This window comes from Muntiacus reevesi, chromosome 15 (genome assembly GCF_963930625.1).
Source record: "Muntiacus reevesi chromosome 15, mMunRee1.1, whole genome shotgun sequence".
NCBI classification, from domain to species: domain Eukaryota; kingdom Metazoa; phylum Chordata; class Mammalia; order Artiodactyla; family Cervidae; genus Muntiacus; species Muntiacus reevesi.
The window spans coordinates 62,870,173-62,888,044 of NC_089263.1; the positions used below are offsets into that span (position 1 = coordinate 62,870,173).

General features: G+C 49.9%; 1 protein-coding gene, 1 long non-coding RNA gene and 1 pseudogene across 2 annotated transcripts in view; 1 reads left to right on the forward strand and 2 right to left on the reverse strand.

Moving 5' to 3' along the window:
* Nucleotides 1-1,265: 1,265 nt before the first annotated feature.
* LOC136147237 (uncharacterized) lies at nucleotides 1,266-15,685 on the reverse strand. Its single transcript, XR_010659126.1, has 3 exons — nucleotides 15,553-15,685; nucleotides 2,163-2,270; nucleotides 1,266-1,921 (listed from the first exon to the last, which is right to left on the reverse strand). It is a non-coding gene; the product is annotated as an uncharacterized lncRNA (long non-coding RNA).
* On the reverse strand, nucleotides 8,598-9,276 carry LOC136147359 (actin-related protein 2/3 complex subunit 3 pseudogene; annotated as a pseudogene).
* Nucleotides 15,686-15,808: 123 nt separating the features above from the next.
* DYNC1H1 (dynein cytoplasmic 1 heavy chain 1) overlaps nucleotides 15,809-17,872 on the forward strand; it is a 62,849-nt gene continuing 60,785 nt past the window's right edge. Inside the window, exon 1 of the mRNA XM_065906540.1 lies at nucleotides 15,809-16,198. Within this exon, the coding sequence (XP_065762612.1) occupies nucleotides 15,946-16,198 (253 nt within the window). The 5' untranslated portion in view covers nucleotides 15,809-15,945. The remainder of the gene's footprint in view (nucleotides 16,199-17,872) is intronic.

The window sequence follows — 17,872 nt, forward strand, 5'->3', positions numbered from 1 at the left end:
TGGGTCAGTTAAATAACAGCAGTCCGCGGCGAGGCTCGGATATCAGTGTGTGACCGTGAGTAACTGCCTCAAGCGCAAGCTGCGCTGCGGGCTGTTCAGCCTGCACCAGCGCATCACGGCGCTGCTTTCACAGCCTCGCCCACGGCGCACCTGCCCCTCAGTTCCCACCGCCCGCAACCTGCGTAGCTGTGTTGGCTTCTGTGACAAACCCACTTAACATGTTACAGAAATCTATCAATTGAGGAACCTCCCCGGTGGTTCAGTGGCTAAGACTGTGCTCCGCAATGCAAAGGGGCCTGGATTTAATCCCTGGGTGGGGAGCTAGATCTCACAACTAAGAGCCACCTGCCCTAAAGGACTCACATGCTGCAGTGAAGATCGGAGATCCCACCTGCAGCAACTAAGACCTGACCTAAAAATATATAAATTAAAATAAATAAATTTTTTAAAATGTATCACTGACAGGGAGTTGGCCAAAAGGTGGAAGTGCAGGACCGGTACCAAAGCTGCTAATAATGCTGAAAGTGAAAAACTGCTAATGATGCTGAAAGTGAAATTGGAGTGAACCCGGCTTCCCAGGTGGCGCTAGTGGTAAGGAACCTGCCTGCCAATGCAGGAGACATAAGAGATGTGGGTTCAATCCCTGGGTCGAGGAGGAAGTGACTTAGTATGCATGTGACAATTCTAGAAGGAAGAACTGGTGGGAGATGTGGATTCCGCTGCTGCTCCAGGGCCAGAAGTGTGCGGCTGAGGAACCTGGTGAGTGATGAGAAGGAGGAAGACTCTGAGGAAGTGATGCCAATAAAAACCTTCATGGTAAAGGAACTCAGAGATGTTTCAAATCGTTGAACGTGCAAAGGCCACGTCAGAGGCTGGTCCAGATCTAGAAAGGACATTGACAGTTCCCCATGGCAGAGAAAAGAGGCTTGTTCCCTATCGTCAGTTATACAGTCAGAAGGGGGCAAGCACTCTTCAAACTACTCCTGATAAGTTTTTCTTAAAATTGTGGTTAAAGACACATACTATAAAATCCACCTCCAAGTATACAGTTCGTGGCATTAAGTCCACTCACACTGTTGTAAAAAGTCAGACCACTTCGTGAATTTGTGTCACCTTTGGCCAAAACTGTGCTCACCTTCTCTGGATCTTTCCAGTTTTAGCATCTGTGTGACCTTTGTACAAAGAAACAGAGCACTTTAATTCTCCGTGCTTCTAGTGTTTTAAGTTAGAATGTACTAGATAAATGTTAGTTGTACTATTTTTTATTTCCCTATGTAATTATAACCAAGAAGAAAATTGTTAATGTTTTGAAGGTCATAGAACAATCACACTTTCCCCACTGATTTTTTTTTTTCTATCACTTGTTCATTAAACAATTTCTATTGGGACAAAGTTCACATAACATACAATTCACCACCTTAACCATTTTTAAAGTGTACACTTCAGTGGCTTTTAGTATATTAATGGTATCCTGCAAACCTCCCCCACGCACTGACTAAGGTGGTTTTGCATGTTTTCAACTTGGGGCAGTCATTTTTAGAGTCCCACCTTGCAAATCAGACTCCTTGTACTTCAAAATATTACCCTCTCACGGAGAAATCAGCCCAGTATGTCATTCCTGTAGCCTGCCTGCATGACCATCCAGCCTTGTCATTTTCAGTGAGGTATGCAATCTCTCCGAGACTTGGTTTCCTCAGCTGTCAATTAGGGATAATCGCGCATTTGTTCACTCAGTAAATATTCAGAGCGTCCCAGCTCTGTGCTGAACTTTGTTCCAGGAGCTGGAGATACGAAACCGTGGGCTTCCAGGGCACGTGGTGGGGCACCTACTCTGAGCGAGGTGTGCCCAGGGGACACTTTCTTTGTCTCTCCAAACTGATGAGACAGCACTGCCTCTGGAAGAGAGTTGTTGGCATCTGCCCTTTAAAAAAAAAAGAAAGAAAAAAGCTCCTTTACAATTAGGAAGAAATATATAGCTACCTGCTTTGATTATCTTTATCATTAAGTAGTAGTTCAAGGTTTCTGACTATCACCATAGTTCCCTGAGTCAAATCCACTCTCTCTGCAGTCAGCCAGCTCTCCCCTCCCAGCACTCCTCCTGAGGGCACCCCATTACCCAGCAAGCTTTTTGTATATTTTGAATTATGTTAATGCCTCATTACCTGATGCATTGGGGTCTTGTTCTTCAAGAAGAAGAAACTGGTGAAAGCCAGGAATCATAACATTTTATCATTGGAGTGTCTGCATCCTTAAACAACTTATTTTAAACTCTGTAAAAGAAAAACACATTTACATATAAAAGAATATTCATGTATTTGCCAATTTTACTGGCTACATAGCTTCTTTCAACCCTCATTTAACTCACTATCTATTTGCCGAGGTAGGAACACTAAAATAAAGACCCTACATTTCCCAGACTCTCTTGCAGCTAGGATTCTGTTGGACATAAGGTTTTACCAATTGAACATATCCATGCAAGCCTTGGTATAATCTTTCCAAGGAGATTAGGGCAATGGGGGTCAAGCAGACTCTGGCAGACATGTACTTTGGCAGTAGCTGGACCTAAGCCCCACTGCCTGGTCACCTGCTTCATGGTGTGGGTGATCAGACAGAAACAAGCTCTGACTTCTGGGTGACAGCTGTCGTGGCAGGATCATAGAGTACAGGTCTGGATCAGCCCCTGATGTCTGTGCCTTTTTGTAAGCACTCAACTCCCTCTACGAAATCCCTTTCTACTTAAAATACCTGGAGTGGGTTGTTTCCTGGCCTGAACACTAAATGAGTCCACAATGGCTTTTAAGTTTGTGGAGCCTTTAGTTTGGGGAAGATGCCCATTCAAATGCCTCCTCATCTTCCATGCACAGTCCACACCTGTGATAGACTGGGTATAATTTCTTGGTTTCTTCAGTGTGAGAGCTGAAAGGCACTGTGTTAGCAGCTGATACACAGAATCCTAGATGTTTATGATTTCCCCAGAGTCTTCACTTATCTGACTTGAATGTAATTCAACAATATTTTTAGGGACTTGCCTTTATCTGGTCTTCCCAAAAAATTCAACTTCATTTTCTTAGAAACAGAACTCCTTTTGCCTTCACCTCTCACTGCTTACTGCAGCATTTCATTTCCCCTCTCTGTGAGTTTACATATCCTTGTCTGGTGACATCACACTTGGCCATGTGACTTGCTTCGACCAATGAAATATGAGAGGAAGTGACCCATGTCGTTTTTGAGCAGAAACCTAAGAGCCAGCATGTGGTTCTCTCCATAGGTCATTCCTTCTGCCATAAAACAGGTGCTCTGGTCTGACTGTCTCCCCTGTCCTGATTGTTTGTGCCCCTGCCCCAGGGGACATGCTGAAGCCCCAGCCCCCAAGCTGATGATATTTGAAGACGAGGCCTTTGGGAGGAAATTAGTTCATGAGAGTGAATTCCTCATGAATGAAATTAGTGCCCTTATTTAAAAAAAAAAAGAAAAGAAAAGAAAAAGAAAGCACACTAGAGTGAATTCCCTGGTGGTCTAGCGGTTAGGGCTCAGTGCTTTCACTGCCGTGACCCAGGTTCCATCCCTGGTTGGGGAACTAAGACCCCACAAGTCATGTGGCCAAGAAAAAAAAGAAAGAAACACTACAGAGATGATTTCTCTCTTTGCTACGTAAGGACACAGCAAGAAGGCAGTCATCCGTAAACCAGGAAGACAGCCCTTGCCAGAACCCAAGCATGCTGCACCCCCAAACCCAGGCTCCCAGCCTCCAGAACTGTGAAAAGTAAACATTTGTTGGTTAAGCCCCCAGTCAATGTATTCTGTTACAGCGGCCAGAACTGGCCACACCACAGACAGTGCTCCAGATAACGCTGTTCCTTCAGCCTGGATCTCAGAAGATCACACGGGGCAAGGTTACAGCCAACCCCCAGTGGACACATATCTGGGGCAAGAAATGAGCCTCTGCTGTTCGAGCCGCTGAGATGTGTGTGTCCTCTGTCACTGCAGCACAGCACAGCCTCCTGTGGTTGGAACGGTGACCCATCCTCTCCCCGGGCTTGAGTGGTGCAGTCTGCTCCACTGGGTTCTGTGACTATGGTGTGGAGATCATTTCAAAAGTCTCCCCCTGGGTTCAATAAAAAACTAAAAATACAGCTACCAAATGATCCAGCAATCCCACTCCTGGGCTTGTATCTGGAGAAAACAATACTTCAAAAAGACACACATGCCCCAGTGTTCACTGCAGCTCTATTTACAACAGCCCAGACATGGAACCAACCTAAATGTCCATGACAGAGAAATAGAGAGGATGTGCACACATATACAATAGCACTCGGGCATTAAAAAAAAAGAGAATGAAATAATGAAATAATGCCATTGGCAGTATGGGTGGACATATAAGTGATTATCCTAAGTGAAGTAAGTCAGACAGAGAAAGACAAATATCAAATGATATCACTTATGTGCAGAATTTAAAAATTGGTAGGAGCTCCCCTGGTGGCTCAGTGGTAAAAAATCTGCCTGTCAATGCAGGAGATCTGGGTTCGATCCCTGATCCTGGAAGATCCTACATGCCTCGGAATAACTAAGCCCAGGAACCACACCTACTGAAGCGCGGGAGTCCTAGAGCCCGTGCTCCGCAAAAAGAGAAGCCATCACAATGTGAAGCCTGGGCACCAGAACGAGAGAGTAGCCCCCCCCAGCCACAGCTAGAGAAAGCCTGTGCGCAGCAGGGAAATTCAAAAATAAATAAATAAAAATATTTTTAAACATTTGTACAAATGAACTTATTTACAAGATAGACACAGGTTTACAAGCATAGAAAACAAACTTAGGGTGGTTACCAAAGTGGAAAGGAGTAGGGAGGGATAAATTAGGAATTAGGGATTAACATACACACGGTACTAGATATAAAATAATCAACAAGGATCTACTCGTTCACGGGCTATACTCCAATACAACATAAAAAGTTTAATTTAAAAAAAACTTGCTGTCTAGCACAGGGAGCGCCACTCAATCCTCTGTAGTGACTACATGGGGAAAAAATCTGAATAAGAATAGATATAACTGAATCCTTTTGCTCTACACCTGAAACTAACACAACAATGTAAATCAGCATACTCCAACATAAAATGAAAAATTAAAAAAAGCCCAAACCCCCCAAACTGCTACCTGGTCCTAGTATTTATGGCTGACACAAATGGATAGAACAGAAAGAGGGCACGGAGCAGGAGCTTGTGTCTGAGGAAGCATGAATCACCTTTCAGGAAGGAAATCCCAGGAAACTGACAAGAGACCTAGCGTGCTGCCGGGCATCCCTCACCTCACGTTCCAGTAAACTCTTCACGAGGGTCGGAACGCGCACTCATGCCACCTGCACCTGCAGTGTCTGCTGCAGGCATCAGGGGCCCGGAAGACGAAGCTCCCTCTGCAGGTCCCTCCCGCTTAGTGACGAGACTGTCTCCGTGTCAGGATCCAAGTGAATCACCTACTGCAGCACAAAGATGCTGACAGCAGCGTGTTGCGATAGCGCTCCTAAGGGAGCTGCCAAAAGCTCACGTCTCTGTGCCACACTGGGCTTCCCACGTGACTCCGCGGTAAAGAATCCGCCTGCGATGCAGGAGACAGGGGTTCAGTCCCTGGGTCAGGAAGATCCCCCGGAGAAGGAAATGGCTACCCACTCCAGTATTCTGGAGAGCCCCATGGACAGAGGAGCATGGTGGGCTACAGTCCATGGGGTCGCAGAGTCGGACACGACTGAGCAGGCAGGCAGGCCGGTGACACATCAGACACACAGGTCTTTGGCTCATTCTACTTTGCAGAGGACACGGTGACAGACTTGCAGGGGGGTGATCTATCCCACGGCCACAGGAGGTCTCAGACAGCTTCATGTTCTGCAGATGGATGCCTAGCTTCCTTCCACCCCACAGTCTCGAAGCTTCCACGATGCAGGATTCAGTGTTCTGGTTAGATGAAGAAGCTGTCTCTGGAATAGCGGTGCACTCATTTCCCTAGGACTGCTGTAGCAAATCACCACACACTGGGTGGTTACAACAAGAGAAATGTGCTCTTACCCAGTTCTGAAGCCTGGACCTCCAAAATCCAGGTGTGGGCAGGTTGGTTCCCTCGGGAGACTCAGGAGCATCTGCTCCAGGCCCCTCCTGACTCCTGGTGGTGGCCAGAAACCCTTGGCTTATGGACACATCGTTCCAGTCTCTACCTCCACGATCACGTGGCATTCATCCTGTGTCTGTGTGTCTGGGTCCAAATTTCCCTCTTCTCATAAGGACACCAGGCACTGGATTTAGGGCCCACGCTAATCCAGAATGACCTCATCTCAACTTGATCACATCTGCAAAGACCCTATATCCAAATATGGTCACATGAGGTTCCAGGGGTCAGGACGTCAACATATCTTTCGGGGGACATAGTTCAGCCCACAACAAGTGGCCTCTCAAATCCCCAGATGGCCTACAAAGTGACTTTTGATAAACATACATCTAGAAATTTGTATTTGTGTTGCCCCTTTCCAAAGTCTTGAGGAAATGAAGGAATGCATTGTGGGGGACTTCCCTGGTAGTCCAGTGGCTAAGACTCCACACTTCCAATGCAGGGGGCCCAGGTTTGAGCCTTGGTCAGGGAACTAGATCCCATATGCTGCAACTAAGACCCAGCACAGCCAAATAAATTTCAAAAAAAAATTTTTTTTTTTTAATGCATCATGGGTACCATTTCAACCATGGATGGAGCTAAGCTCCAAAGGCCTGGAATGACATAGAGTGAAGATCACAGTGTGTGTGTGACAGGAGGGGTGCTTAGTGCATAGCATCGTGGAAGTGTCTTGACCATTTCTTTTTTGTGTGTGAGTGACCATTTCTTTACAAGTTGGCTTCGATGTATCTGCAGGTGATGATAGCTTACAGTGAACGGTGTGGGATTTGTGATCTCCGAAGAAGATTCAGCTTTGGGACCAGGGACCAGGCTTGATCACTCAAGAGCTTTTGTGTAGCAGAGTTTTATTAAAGTGAAAAACAGACAGAGAAAGCTTCCGACACAGACATCAGAAGGGGGACGGGGAGTGCCCCGTCTTGCTAGTTTTAGCTGTTGTATGTCTGCTAGAAAGCTATTACTCAGATAAGAGAGACACCTCAAGGCTGAAGGAGTTTCACCAGGCGCCTCTCCAAAAAATGCATTTTTGAGATAGGATGGCATGAGGTGTGTCATCCACCAGCCATAAAACAATTGATGTGAATACTGGTTTGTGGAGCTATTATTAGCCCATGGTTTGAGAAAAGAAAAAAAGTTAGTCTTAGGTGGAAGCCTTTTGAAGAAAGGCAAATTCCAAAGCAAATACATAGTTTCATTAACATAGCTTAAGAAAAACATTTCCATAAGAAAAATACATTGGTTTTTCTTAGCTCAAAGTTTGAGAAAAGTTAAGTTCAGGTGGAACCAGGTGTCGTCACAGCAACACAGAATTTTAAGAGACACTGGCAGCCTATTTCCTCAGTTTGGAGATCCCTGGCCTTCCTGCCTGTTACGCTCTCAGTAACAGTTGCTGAGTCATACCTTTAAAAATCTTCTGTTTTTTTAGAATCACCTTGTAATTCACCGGGAAGGAACAGAAGCACTCTATTTCTTCAGGCCTCAGAGGCTCCCTCCTCACTCATGGTGAGCAAAATGCAGTTCCAGGCGCTGGCCTGCCCTGCGTTTCAGCGTTAACCAGAGCAAGCCCTGCACTGCGTGGAATCACATTCTAGTTGGGGGCGCAGACCCTGAACAAGAATCTCAAGTATATCTCATACAGAGAAACATGCTCCTAAGGAAAATGGAGCAATTAGAAAGGGGCGAGCAGTGGGGAGCAGGGGCAAGCAGTTATTTTGAAGGCTCCTCTAAAGGGTCCTGCTTTAGTGGAGGTCTGGTGAAGAGAAGGAGCGAACCCTTTAGGGTTCTGGAGGAATATATTTTTATTTTTTAAAAAAGTTTAATTGAAATATAGTCGATTTACACTGCTGTCGTTTCAGGTATACGGCAAAGTGATTCAGTTATAAGGGGATCAAACCAATCAACCCTACAGGAAATCAATCCTGAATATCCAGGGGAAGGGCTGATGCTGAAGCTGAAGCTCCAATAATTTGGCCACCTGATGTGAAGGACTGACTCACTGGAAAAGACTGATGCTGGGAAAGATTGAGGGCAGGAGGAGAAGGGGACAACAGAGGATGAGATGGTTGGATAACACCACTGACTCAATGGACATGAGTTTGAGCAAACTCTGGGAGATGGTGATGGACAGGGAAGCCTGGCGTGCTGCAGTCCATGGGGTCGCAAAGAGTGGGACATGACTTAGCGACTGAACAGCAACACCATATATATATGTATATTCTTTTTCAGATTCTCTTCCATTATTGATTATTACAAGATATTAAATATAGTTCCCTGTGTTATACAGGAGGTCCTTGTTGGTTATCTTTTTTTTTTAATGTTAGAAATTTCTTTATTATTATTTATTAAGCACCAGCTTAATACTGCAGACATTTCAAATCACCAGGCAACAATTCATTCTTCCCCACCCATCCCGCCCCAAATTCTTGATAAAGAGCTCTTCAAGTAAAGACACACGCTCTTCTCTCCTCTGTATAAAACCTTATGAAATAAAGGCAAAGAACTGTGTACATCTTGCTGTGAATGCTCCCCATGACTGTGGAGCCAGGGTCCACCCGAGGCTGGCTTTACTGCCCAGGTCCTGAAAGACTCTAGTTCATGAACTGTCTCTTCACAAGGCAAGCCCACCACTTGCTGGGGTTATCATTTTGAGGGTCAAAAACTTTCTCACAAAGTCTCAGTCCAGTCTCTTGCCTCAACTGTTGTAAGTAGGCCCTCATCACTTCATCTTCCTGTTTGCAGGTTTGGCGTAAATAGCATTAAGTGGAAAACCAGGCTCTCCAGGAATGGGGAAATCAGTGATTCCCAGTATATACATTTCTTTATCGCCTTGGCTTTTAGAATTGCACTTTTGGAGTTTCTTTAGACACTCAGAAATGTAGAGAGTTATATATATCAAGGTCCTATCGGCTTCATTCTTAATTTCATAGTTTTTGAAGAAGACTTTGGCCTTAAAGTAATAGAGAGCTTCATCCACAACATGTCTCTTTTGTCTCTCTAGGGGCAGGTCCTTTGAACTGACTTCTGATAGGCAAGAGTGCCATGTTTCCAATGAGTTTGGTGTCAGGGTCCATGAGGGAAGAGTGGTAAGCCGGCATCTTGGAGGCGCCCGGGTCTCAACCCCAACGAAGAGAATCTCTGTTGTCTATCTTATTTATAGTAGCGTGAGTCTGTTAATCCCAGCCCCTAGTGTACCCCTCGCCCACCCCTCCCGTTTGGTCACCATAAGTTTGCTTTCTGTGTCTGAGTCTTTCTGTTAGGATGAGCGTTTTAGAAAGAGGAGAAGACTCTCAAGCTGGGGCCAGCCTGCTGGCCTTGAGGACAACAGGAGCTCAGCAGGGCTGAGGCGGGCCGAGATGGGAAGTGAGTGCGGGCAAAGAGCCAAGGGCCAAAATGGACAAGCCACAGGTGCGCGAGGCGGTAAGCTGACCGCTCCAGTCTGTGTTTACAAAGACGGTTTCCCTCGTGCCTGGAGATGCCTGGGTGAGGCCCGAGGACTTGAACCAGGGCAGCAGAGCTGGAGAAAAGTGGTTGGATTTGGGAGCCATTTGGGGAGAGGGGCAGGATTTGCTGATGGACCAGATGGAGGTGGGAGGGGCCTGGAGCTGTTTCAGAGGCACCGAGGGACCCCCAGCAAGGGTGGGGTGGGGTGGGGAGGCAGTATTCACTGAGATGGGGAGTTCTGCGAACGGGTATTGAGGGGAATCGGGAGCTCGATTCTGGGCAAAGATCAGGTGGGACAAACACAAAACCAATATCAAGATGGTGACTTCACCCAGCCACATCTCCAGTCACGCATGCATTCATGCTTCGTCACTTCAGTCGTGTCTGACTTTTTGTGTCCCCAGGGACTGTAGCCCACCAGCCTCCTCTGTCCATGGGATTCTCCAGGCAAGAACACTGGAGTGGGGTGCCATGCCCTCCTCCAGGGGATCTTCCCGACCCGGGAATTGAACCCGAATCTCTTACATCTCCTGCACTGGCAGGCGGGTTCTTTACCACAAGCACCACCTGGGAGCCCCATATCTCTAACTGCCCCCCTCCAAATAAAGGGTACAGATTGTCAGATTTTTAAAAAGCAAGAGCTGACTATGTGCTGCCAATAAGAAACCCACTTTAAATATAAAGACACAGGGACTTCCCCATGGCCCAGTGTTTAAGAATCTGCCTTGCAATGCAGGGGACGCAGGCTCAGTCCCTGGTAGGGGAACTAAATCCCAAGAGCCACAGGACAGCTAAGCCCACATGCTGCAACTACTGAGTGTGCGAGCAAGATCCCACCTGATACATGGAAGATCCCACGGGCCATGGCTACGACCCGACACACCCAGATAAATATTTTAAGAGTGTGTGTGTGTGTGTGTGTAAGGGTGCAGACAGGGTAAAAGTAAAGGATGGAAAAATAAAGGAAATCAGTCCTGAATATTCACTGGAAGGGCTGATGCTGAAGCTGAAACTCCAAAATTTTGGCCACCTGATGGGAAGAACTCACTCATTGGAAAAGACTCTGATGCTGGGAAAGATTGAAGGCAGGAGGAGAAGGGGACAACAGAGGATGAGATGGTTGGATGGCATCACTGACTCAATGGACATGGATTTGGGTGGACTCCGGGAGTTGGTGATGGAGAGGAAAGCCTGGCATGCTGCGGTTCATGGGGTCGCAAAGAGTCGGACACAACTGAACGACTGAACTGAACTGACCTGAAAGGATGGAAAAGACATCACACTAACACTGATCCAGAGAAAGATGAGAGAATGTGCTGACATCAGACAAAGTACATTTCAGAGCAAATAATTCCACTAGGACTAGGAGAGGCATTTCATAATGTTCAAGGAATCAATTCATGAAAAGGTCACAACCACGTGAAATGTTTATGTGTCTATTAACAGAGCTGCAACATACAGGAATCAAAAACAGATTGAGCTGTGTGGAAAGACACAGTTGCACAGTTATACGTCGAAAGTTCAATGTATCTCTCAATAGAACGAGCAGCACAGATATAAAGTCTTGACACTTCAGCCAAGCTGGCTGAATAGGCATCTTCTGGAACACTCTATGTGACGACAGCGGGTGTGACTCCTAAGGTGTGGGGAGTCACTGTGCACATTTGTTCCGAGTGTCACAGGGCTCAGGAGTGTTGGTAGGACACACAAGACCCGCTGTGTCCACAGCACCCGAGGATCAAGAAAGAGGAGGCCCAGAAGGGGTCAGTGGATCTGCCCACGTGGAGGCCATCTGGTGATCTTCGCCGCACCACTTGCAGGTGGGGGCGGGGCGGGGGGCGGCTGAGAGGCAGCCCCCAGCTACACTCATTTTCGAGTTTTGCTGAAAAGCATAAGCCGTGCTGGCAGGAGGTGTGGCAGGAGTTTCTCTTCTTTCTTTTCAAAGAAAGGGTGCGTTGGGGAAGACTGGACACGGCTGATGAGAGTCGGGAGGGAGAGAGGGAATGTTTGAGAGGGCGGGGAGAATTTCAGAGGCCATGTCCCTGAGAGGGGGTGGGCTCCAGCGCCCCCAGGGAGCAGTGGCCTTGGCTGGGAACACGGACTGTTCTCAGGTAAGAGAAGAGGCTGGGTCCCTCCAGAGAGGAGTGGTCAGGGTAGCGGGAGGCCTCTCAAAGGGCCTGGGGCTCAGGAGAGAGACTGAAGTGCCTCCTTTAGAGGCAAATTTCCCCAACTTTACCAATGGGTGGCGGGATGCAGGCGGGACCACGGGCGGGCATCCCCCCACCCCCCCCCCCCCCACCGTCGCTGCCCTTGCTCGCTTGGCGCCTCTGGATCGGTCACCCGGGTGACCTTGGGAAGGTGAGCCTGGAGGCATCCATCCCTGGGATGGACCCGGCCAGCAGGCTGGGAGGAGGGCTCGGGCGGGAGACGGCTCCGGGGTGCGGGTCCTCCGCGGCACCACTAAAGGGCGCCACGACACCGCCCTGCTCCTTTGGGGCACTCCCCCTCGGCGCCCCAACCTCGCCAGGAGCCCGGGGCGCTCCCAGCCTCGCCCCGAGGCTCGCGAGATAGACAAGGCACCGAGACAGGAAAGGGGGTGGAGGCTGGGCCGAGCGTCATCAGAGAGAGTCCTGCGGCCCGGGGGAGCGATCGGTGGGTGGAGTCCCGCGCCGGCGCCGGGATGCCGCCGCCCGGTCTCAAGCAGCTGGGGAGCTTCCACACCTACCGTGCGCCCTGTGGACCAGCCGCCGCTGCCACCCGGCCCCGCTCCCCGGGCGTGAGGCCTTCGTTTCACAGCCATCAACCAACCACGCGCCCGTGTGGGTCCAGGCCCTGCTGGTGCTGGGAACCGGCCCATGAAATGAACGAACGAATGAATGGGCGAGCCCAGTGTGGAATTTCCCCGGGGGAGAGAGGGACCCCAGGCGCAGAACCTGAAAGGGCTGGGCCAGCCGGGCTTGGGCTGAGAGTTCAGTGTGGTCCAGGGTCCGGAGGAGGGGAACGGAGGGTGGGGCTGAGAGCGAGACCCCTCCTTAGATCTGAAGAGCCATCGGGGCAGTACAAGAGGGCAGGGAATGGACCCTGGAACGGTTCATCACCAATTTCAGATAAAATTCAAGTGGCCCAGCAGTCACTCCCATCCCCCATCACCTTAGAAAGGATTCTCTCGCCAGCACGCACTGCCCACTGCCAACAGAAAGCAGATTCTACTATGGACAGGGGAAAGCGGAGATGGCAAACCAAGTATGCCGGGGAGAAGGGGAGAGGCCACTCCTGGATGGACGGCCTGCACCTCCACGAAGAGTCAGCTTCCCAGGAAGTCCTGCCCCAGGAGGCCAAGGCGGCATCTCACAAAAATACCCCCTCCCCTGTCAGCGTGGGGCAGTCTAGCAAGCCCTCAGAACAAGGAATTTACAATGCCTGGCACTCAATCAACACTGACAATTCTTCTTACTACATATTTATTAAACGACAAAAAAAGTAGAAGTCGCGTCCGACTCTTTGCGACCCCATGGACTATACAGTCAGTCCATGGACTTCTCCAGGCCAGAATACTGGAGTGAGTAGCCTTCCCCTTCTCCAGGGGATCTTCCCAACCCAGATTGAACCCAGGTCTCCCGCATTGCAGGCGGATTCTTTACCAACTGAGCTATTAGGAAAACATCCTTGGAAAACAGAAATGCAAGCACATTTGATCAATGTATGGATCCTGATTACTCAGGTTCCTCTGATTTCCATCCTTTTAGAAATAACACTTAATTTTGAAGCCATCAGACATATAGGGCTGCACCTCTGGAGCCTGACACTCTGTTGCCCTGGCTCGGAGCCAGGCTGCAGACATTTGAGTACCATGGAGTGTGTCTCCTGGGTGGTGCTGAGTCACCATGCAGGCTGCAAGCAGCCTCTCTCCATCTGCCAGGTCACTGCTGGGTTTCTGGGGCTCAGACGGTGTGTAGTCAATTCAGGGTTCACTAACCTGCACCTAATAGATCTTTTTCCACCCCAGCCCTACCCCAAAGGACACGAGGCAGGGAGCAACCCTCGGCAGAGTTCCTGGTAATGACGCACCGTCAGTGTTGGTTGTTGGTGGCATTACTGTTTTTCGTTACCATTATGATCACAGCACAAACTCACTAAAGGTGCTTTATCTTTTCCCAGGAACATTAGTGAGGTCTGTTCAGGCATGTGATACAAGAGTGGACTGGTATGAAATAAGACAGACAGAGGACCAATATCATATGATAGTACTTCTGTGGAATCTAAAACAAATTATACAAATGAACTTATTTACAAAGCAGAAATAGACTCACAGACATAGAAAACAAACTTACGGTTACCAAAGGGAATAGCAGGGTGGGGTGAAAATGTTAGTCATTCAGTTATGTCTGACTTTTTGTGACCCCATGGACTGTAGCCCACCAGGCTCCTCAGTCCATGAAATTTTCCAGGCAAGAATACTGGAGTGGGTAGGCATTCCCTTCTCCAGGGCATCTTCCAATCCAGGGATTGAACCCGGGTCTCCTACCTTTACCATCTGAGCCACCAGGGAAGCCCTAGTGGGGTGGGCTAGGGGAGACAAATTAGGAGTTTGGAACTGACATATACACATTACTATATATAAATCAGGCAAACAACAAGGACCTATTGTATAGCACAAGGAACTACACTCAATATCTTGTAATAACCTATAATGGAAAAGAATCGGAAACAAAAAATATATACGTATACATATATATATATACACACACATACATATGTGTGTGTATATATACTTTGCTATACACATGAAGCTATTAATAACCCAACATTGTAAATCAACTATACTTCAATTTTAAAAATTCCACACACAAAAAAGAATGGACTGATGGAGGTCAGGGAGAGGATGGGCTATTAACCTGTCCCCTCTTCCATGAGCTGCTTAAAGACCCGTCTGATTAGTCTTCATGTTCCAGCAGCTCCTGAGACTTGGCACCCGGTAATTGAGCAAGAATAGGCATACTGTATGTTTTGCAGTTTTCCAAAGATGATTTGGGGAAATCGAATCAGCCCATCGTCATTCCACCAATCAGGACTTAGCTCTCTGACTGTGCATTTTGATACAAAAATAGGGCCTTTGACTTCCCTTCCTCCACCCAACTTAAAAAGTAGAGCTATGAGTTTGAACTTTCAAAAGCCAATTAACACTCTTTATAATAACTGTCACTTCTAAACCAAGAACTGAGCAGCATGGATTCTGGCCCTTAAGTCATCTCGGTGTACCAGAGGAGGTCTAGGTAGATGGGAGCCGGGGGCAGACGTACTGAGCAGGCACCGCAGCCCCGACCTTGTGTAGCCCCCGAGGCTGAGACCCTCGGAAACAGTGCCAGCTCGGGATGCTAGGGGAGCATCACTGTTCTATGCAGATGCTCTCATGTAGGTCTCTCTCTTGGTCCTCGGGGCCTCCTGCGGGTAATCATTTTGCCATTAGCAACTGGGACCCACAACAGCTTGGCTTCACCCCACGGTTCAAGTGTCACCTCCTGTGGCTTTCCCGTAGATCTCTCCTGCAGTCAGGCCTCTGTCTTTGCAGAAGCTGGTACCTGCGCTGGGAATGTCCCCTCCCAATCTCCCTCCTTCCGGGCTAGCAATGTGACACTCCCCTCCTCTCCTCCCCCTCTGAAAAAGATCCCCACTCTCCCTATGTGTGTTCTAAAACACAGAGAGCTATGTTTTAGCTCGACACATCGTAGTCATTCATTCGTTCAAAGAAAGAGCACAGGTTAAGGGCTTAGAACAACATCAAGCAAGAGATAAGCGCTCTAAACGCGTTAACTGGTTGACACCATTCATTTATGCACTCATTCATTCCTCCATTCAACATTGTTGTAGTGTCTCAGGCTCTGTGCTGCTCCCTGAGACCGCAGCAGTGAACTGGACAGAACGGAGTCCCTGACCACCCCACCCCGCGCCCCGCCAATTTCCCACCTTCACGGGTCGAGGTGACGGGACGGCGGGGGCTCCGCCCAGCGCTGGAACTACGAGTCCCAGAAGGCGTCGCGGTGGGGACCGCCGGGGTCGCCTGTGCGCATGCGTGACGCCATGACGTAGGCGCCGCGAGAGGTGCCAGTGGCCGCTCCGGGAGGGCGCGCGACGTCCTGACGTAGGCGGTGCGCGAGGCGTGGCCGCGGCGGGCGGGGCGGGGACGGCGGGCGGCGGCCTTTAGGGCGGAGCCGGCTCCCGCTCTCCCTCAGTCGGCCGCGGGTAGCGGACGATCGGCCCGCGTCGCCCGTTTCTCTCGCGCGCCGGCTCGCTCGCTAGCTCTCTCACCGAGTCGCGGCCGCCTCCTCAGCGCAGCGCGCGGGTCCTGAGCGCGGCGCCATGTCGGAGTCCGGGGGCGGCGGCGAGGACGGCTCGGCCGGCCTGGAGGTGTCGGCGGTGCAGAACGTGGCCGACGTGTCGGTGCTGCAGAAGCACCTGCGCAAGCTGGTGCCGCTGCTGCTGGAGGACGGCGGCGAGGCCCCGGCCGCGCTCGAGGCGGCGCTGGAGGAGAAGAGCGCCCTGGAGCAGATGCGCAAGTTTCTCTCGGACCCGCAGGTGCACACGGTCCTGGTGGAGCGCTCCACGCTCAAAGGTGCGGGGCCCGGGGCTGCGGAGGGGCGCCCCGCCAAGCCCGCAGCCGCCGGGGGCTCCCCCCCGGGGACGGAGACCCGCGGGGACAATGGGCTCGCTTTGTCTGCTCGGCCTCTCAAGATGGCCGAGTTGGGTGGAGACCGGCGTCTCCCGGGCTGAGCGCGGGCGGAGGCTGCATCCCGGCCTCCGCTGTCACATGAGCTCTTCGGTTTCGGTTTGTGTCCAGGCCGCGCCGGCCTCGGGAGGGATCCCGGACGGCCGGCCTGGATTGTGGCCGCTTCGGTTGCCCGGATGGAGGGGGAGGGCCTGGCGGCCCACCTCCCGCCGCGTACCGAGGCCAGGGCAGGGACCATGGCAGCTCTGCCCCGCGGGGCTTCCCCTGTGCTGGGTTGGACAGCGCGCGCAGCTCGGCCTTTTGGACCTCACGCTGTCCCCTGCCGAGGCGGGGTACATCACCCCCACCCCACCCCCGCTTCATACTCGAGAAAACTTGAGGCCCACTGAAACGACTGGTCCAAGGTCACACCAGCTAATCCTCCCGAGACTGGACCCAGCATCCGTTTCCAGTCTGCTTGTTTTCATTCAGACTTACCTTGTATTTGTGGAATACTCCCTGGTGGCTCAGACGGTAAAGCGTCTGCCCGCAATGCGGGAGACCTGGGTTCGATCCCTGGGTGGGGACGATCCCATGGAGAAGGGAATGACAGCCCATTCCAGTATTCTTGCCTGGGAAAACCCATGGACAGAGGAATCTGGCAGGTTACAGCCCATAGGGTCACAAAGAGTCGGATACGACTGAGCGACTTCACTTTGTTTTAAGATGATCCTAACGGTGACCCAGCGGTCTTTGAATCTATTGGGTTGGTCAGAAAGTTCCTTCGGGTTTTCCCCCTAACATCTTATGGATGTTGGGCACGTTTTACCATCTTCAAAGCAGAGGGATTCGGGTTAGGCAGCGTGCTTGCTTTGGCAGCAGGTATACTGAAGCAGGTTAGGCACCCAGTGGAGGGAGGGGGCCAAAGGTTTGCATATTCCAGCGGTCTCCTCCAGTAGTGACCTCCCTAAAGCGGGCTGGACTCCTCTTGAGAGGGGAGCTAGCTTTCAACCAGGATTTACCCTGGATGCTTTTGACACCATTTGTAGCCAGTGGCCCGCGTGTCTTGACAGTTCAGTATGGGTGTGGCCGGGTGCATCCAGGAACCAAGAGGATGAGGACCAGGTAAATTCTAGCTTAGCACCAAGGATGGGGCATTGCCTGGAAGTGTTGGGGGGCAAGCTTCTTGTAATCTCAAAAAGCTGTGCTGTCTGCTTCGTGGTCCTGTTCCCTGCCCCCTCCCCCCAGACTTATATTTGTTTCAGATAATTTGTTTCTTTCAAAGACTTTTCTTACTCAGTAGATGCTTCATTGTAGCATTGGTCGGTCTCTGCAGGAGGGTCACCAGGGGAAGGAGAATTTTTCTTAGATCCACAGAGAATGTTCAAAGCTAGTAAACCATCCAGGCATATTTTATGTTATATGACTATTAATGTTGTCTAGGGTTTTCTTTTATGTTTGGGATTGTCTTCCCACTTGGAAACCACCAGTGTTTGAAAAACTTTTTTTGAACTCATTTCCTTTTTTTTTTTTTTCTTTTAAAGTATATGGTTGCAATAGAAAATTAAAGTAAACAGATAA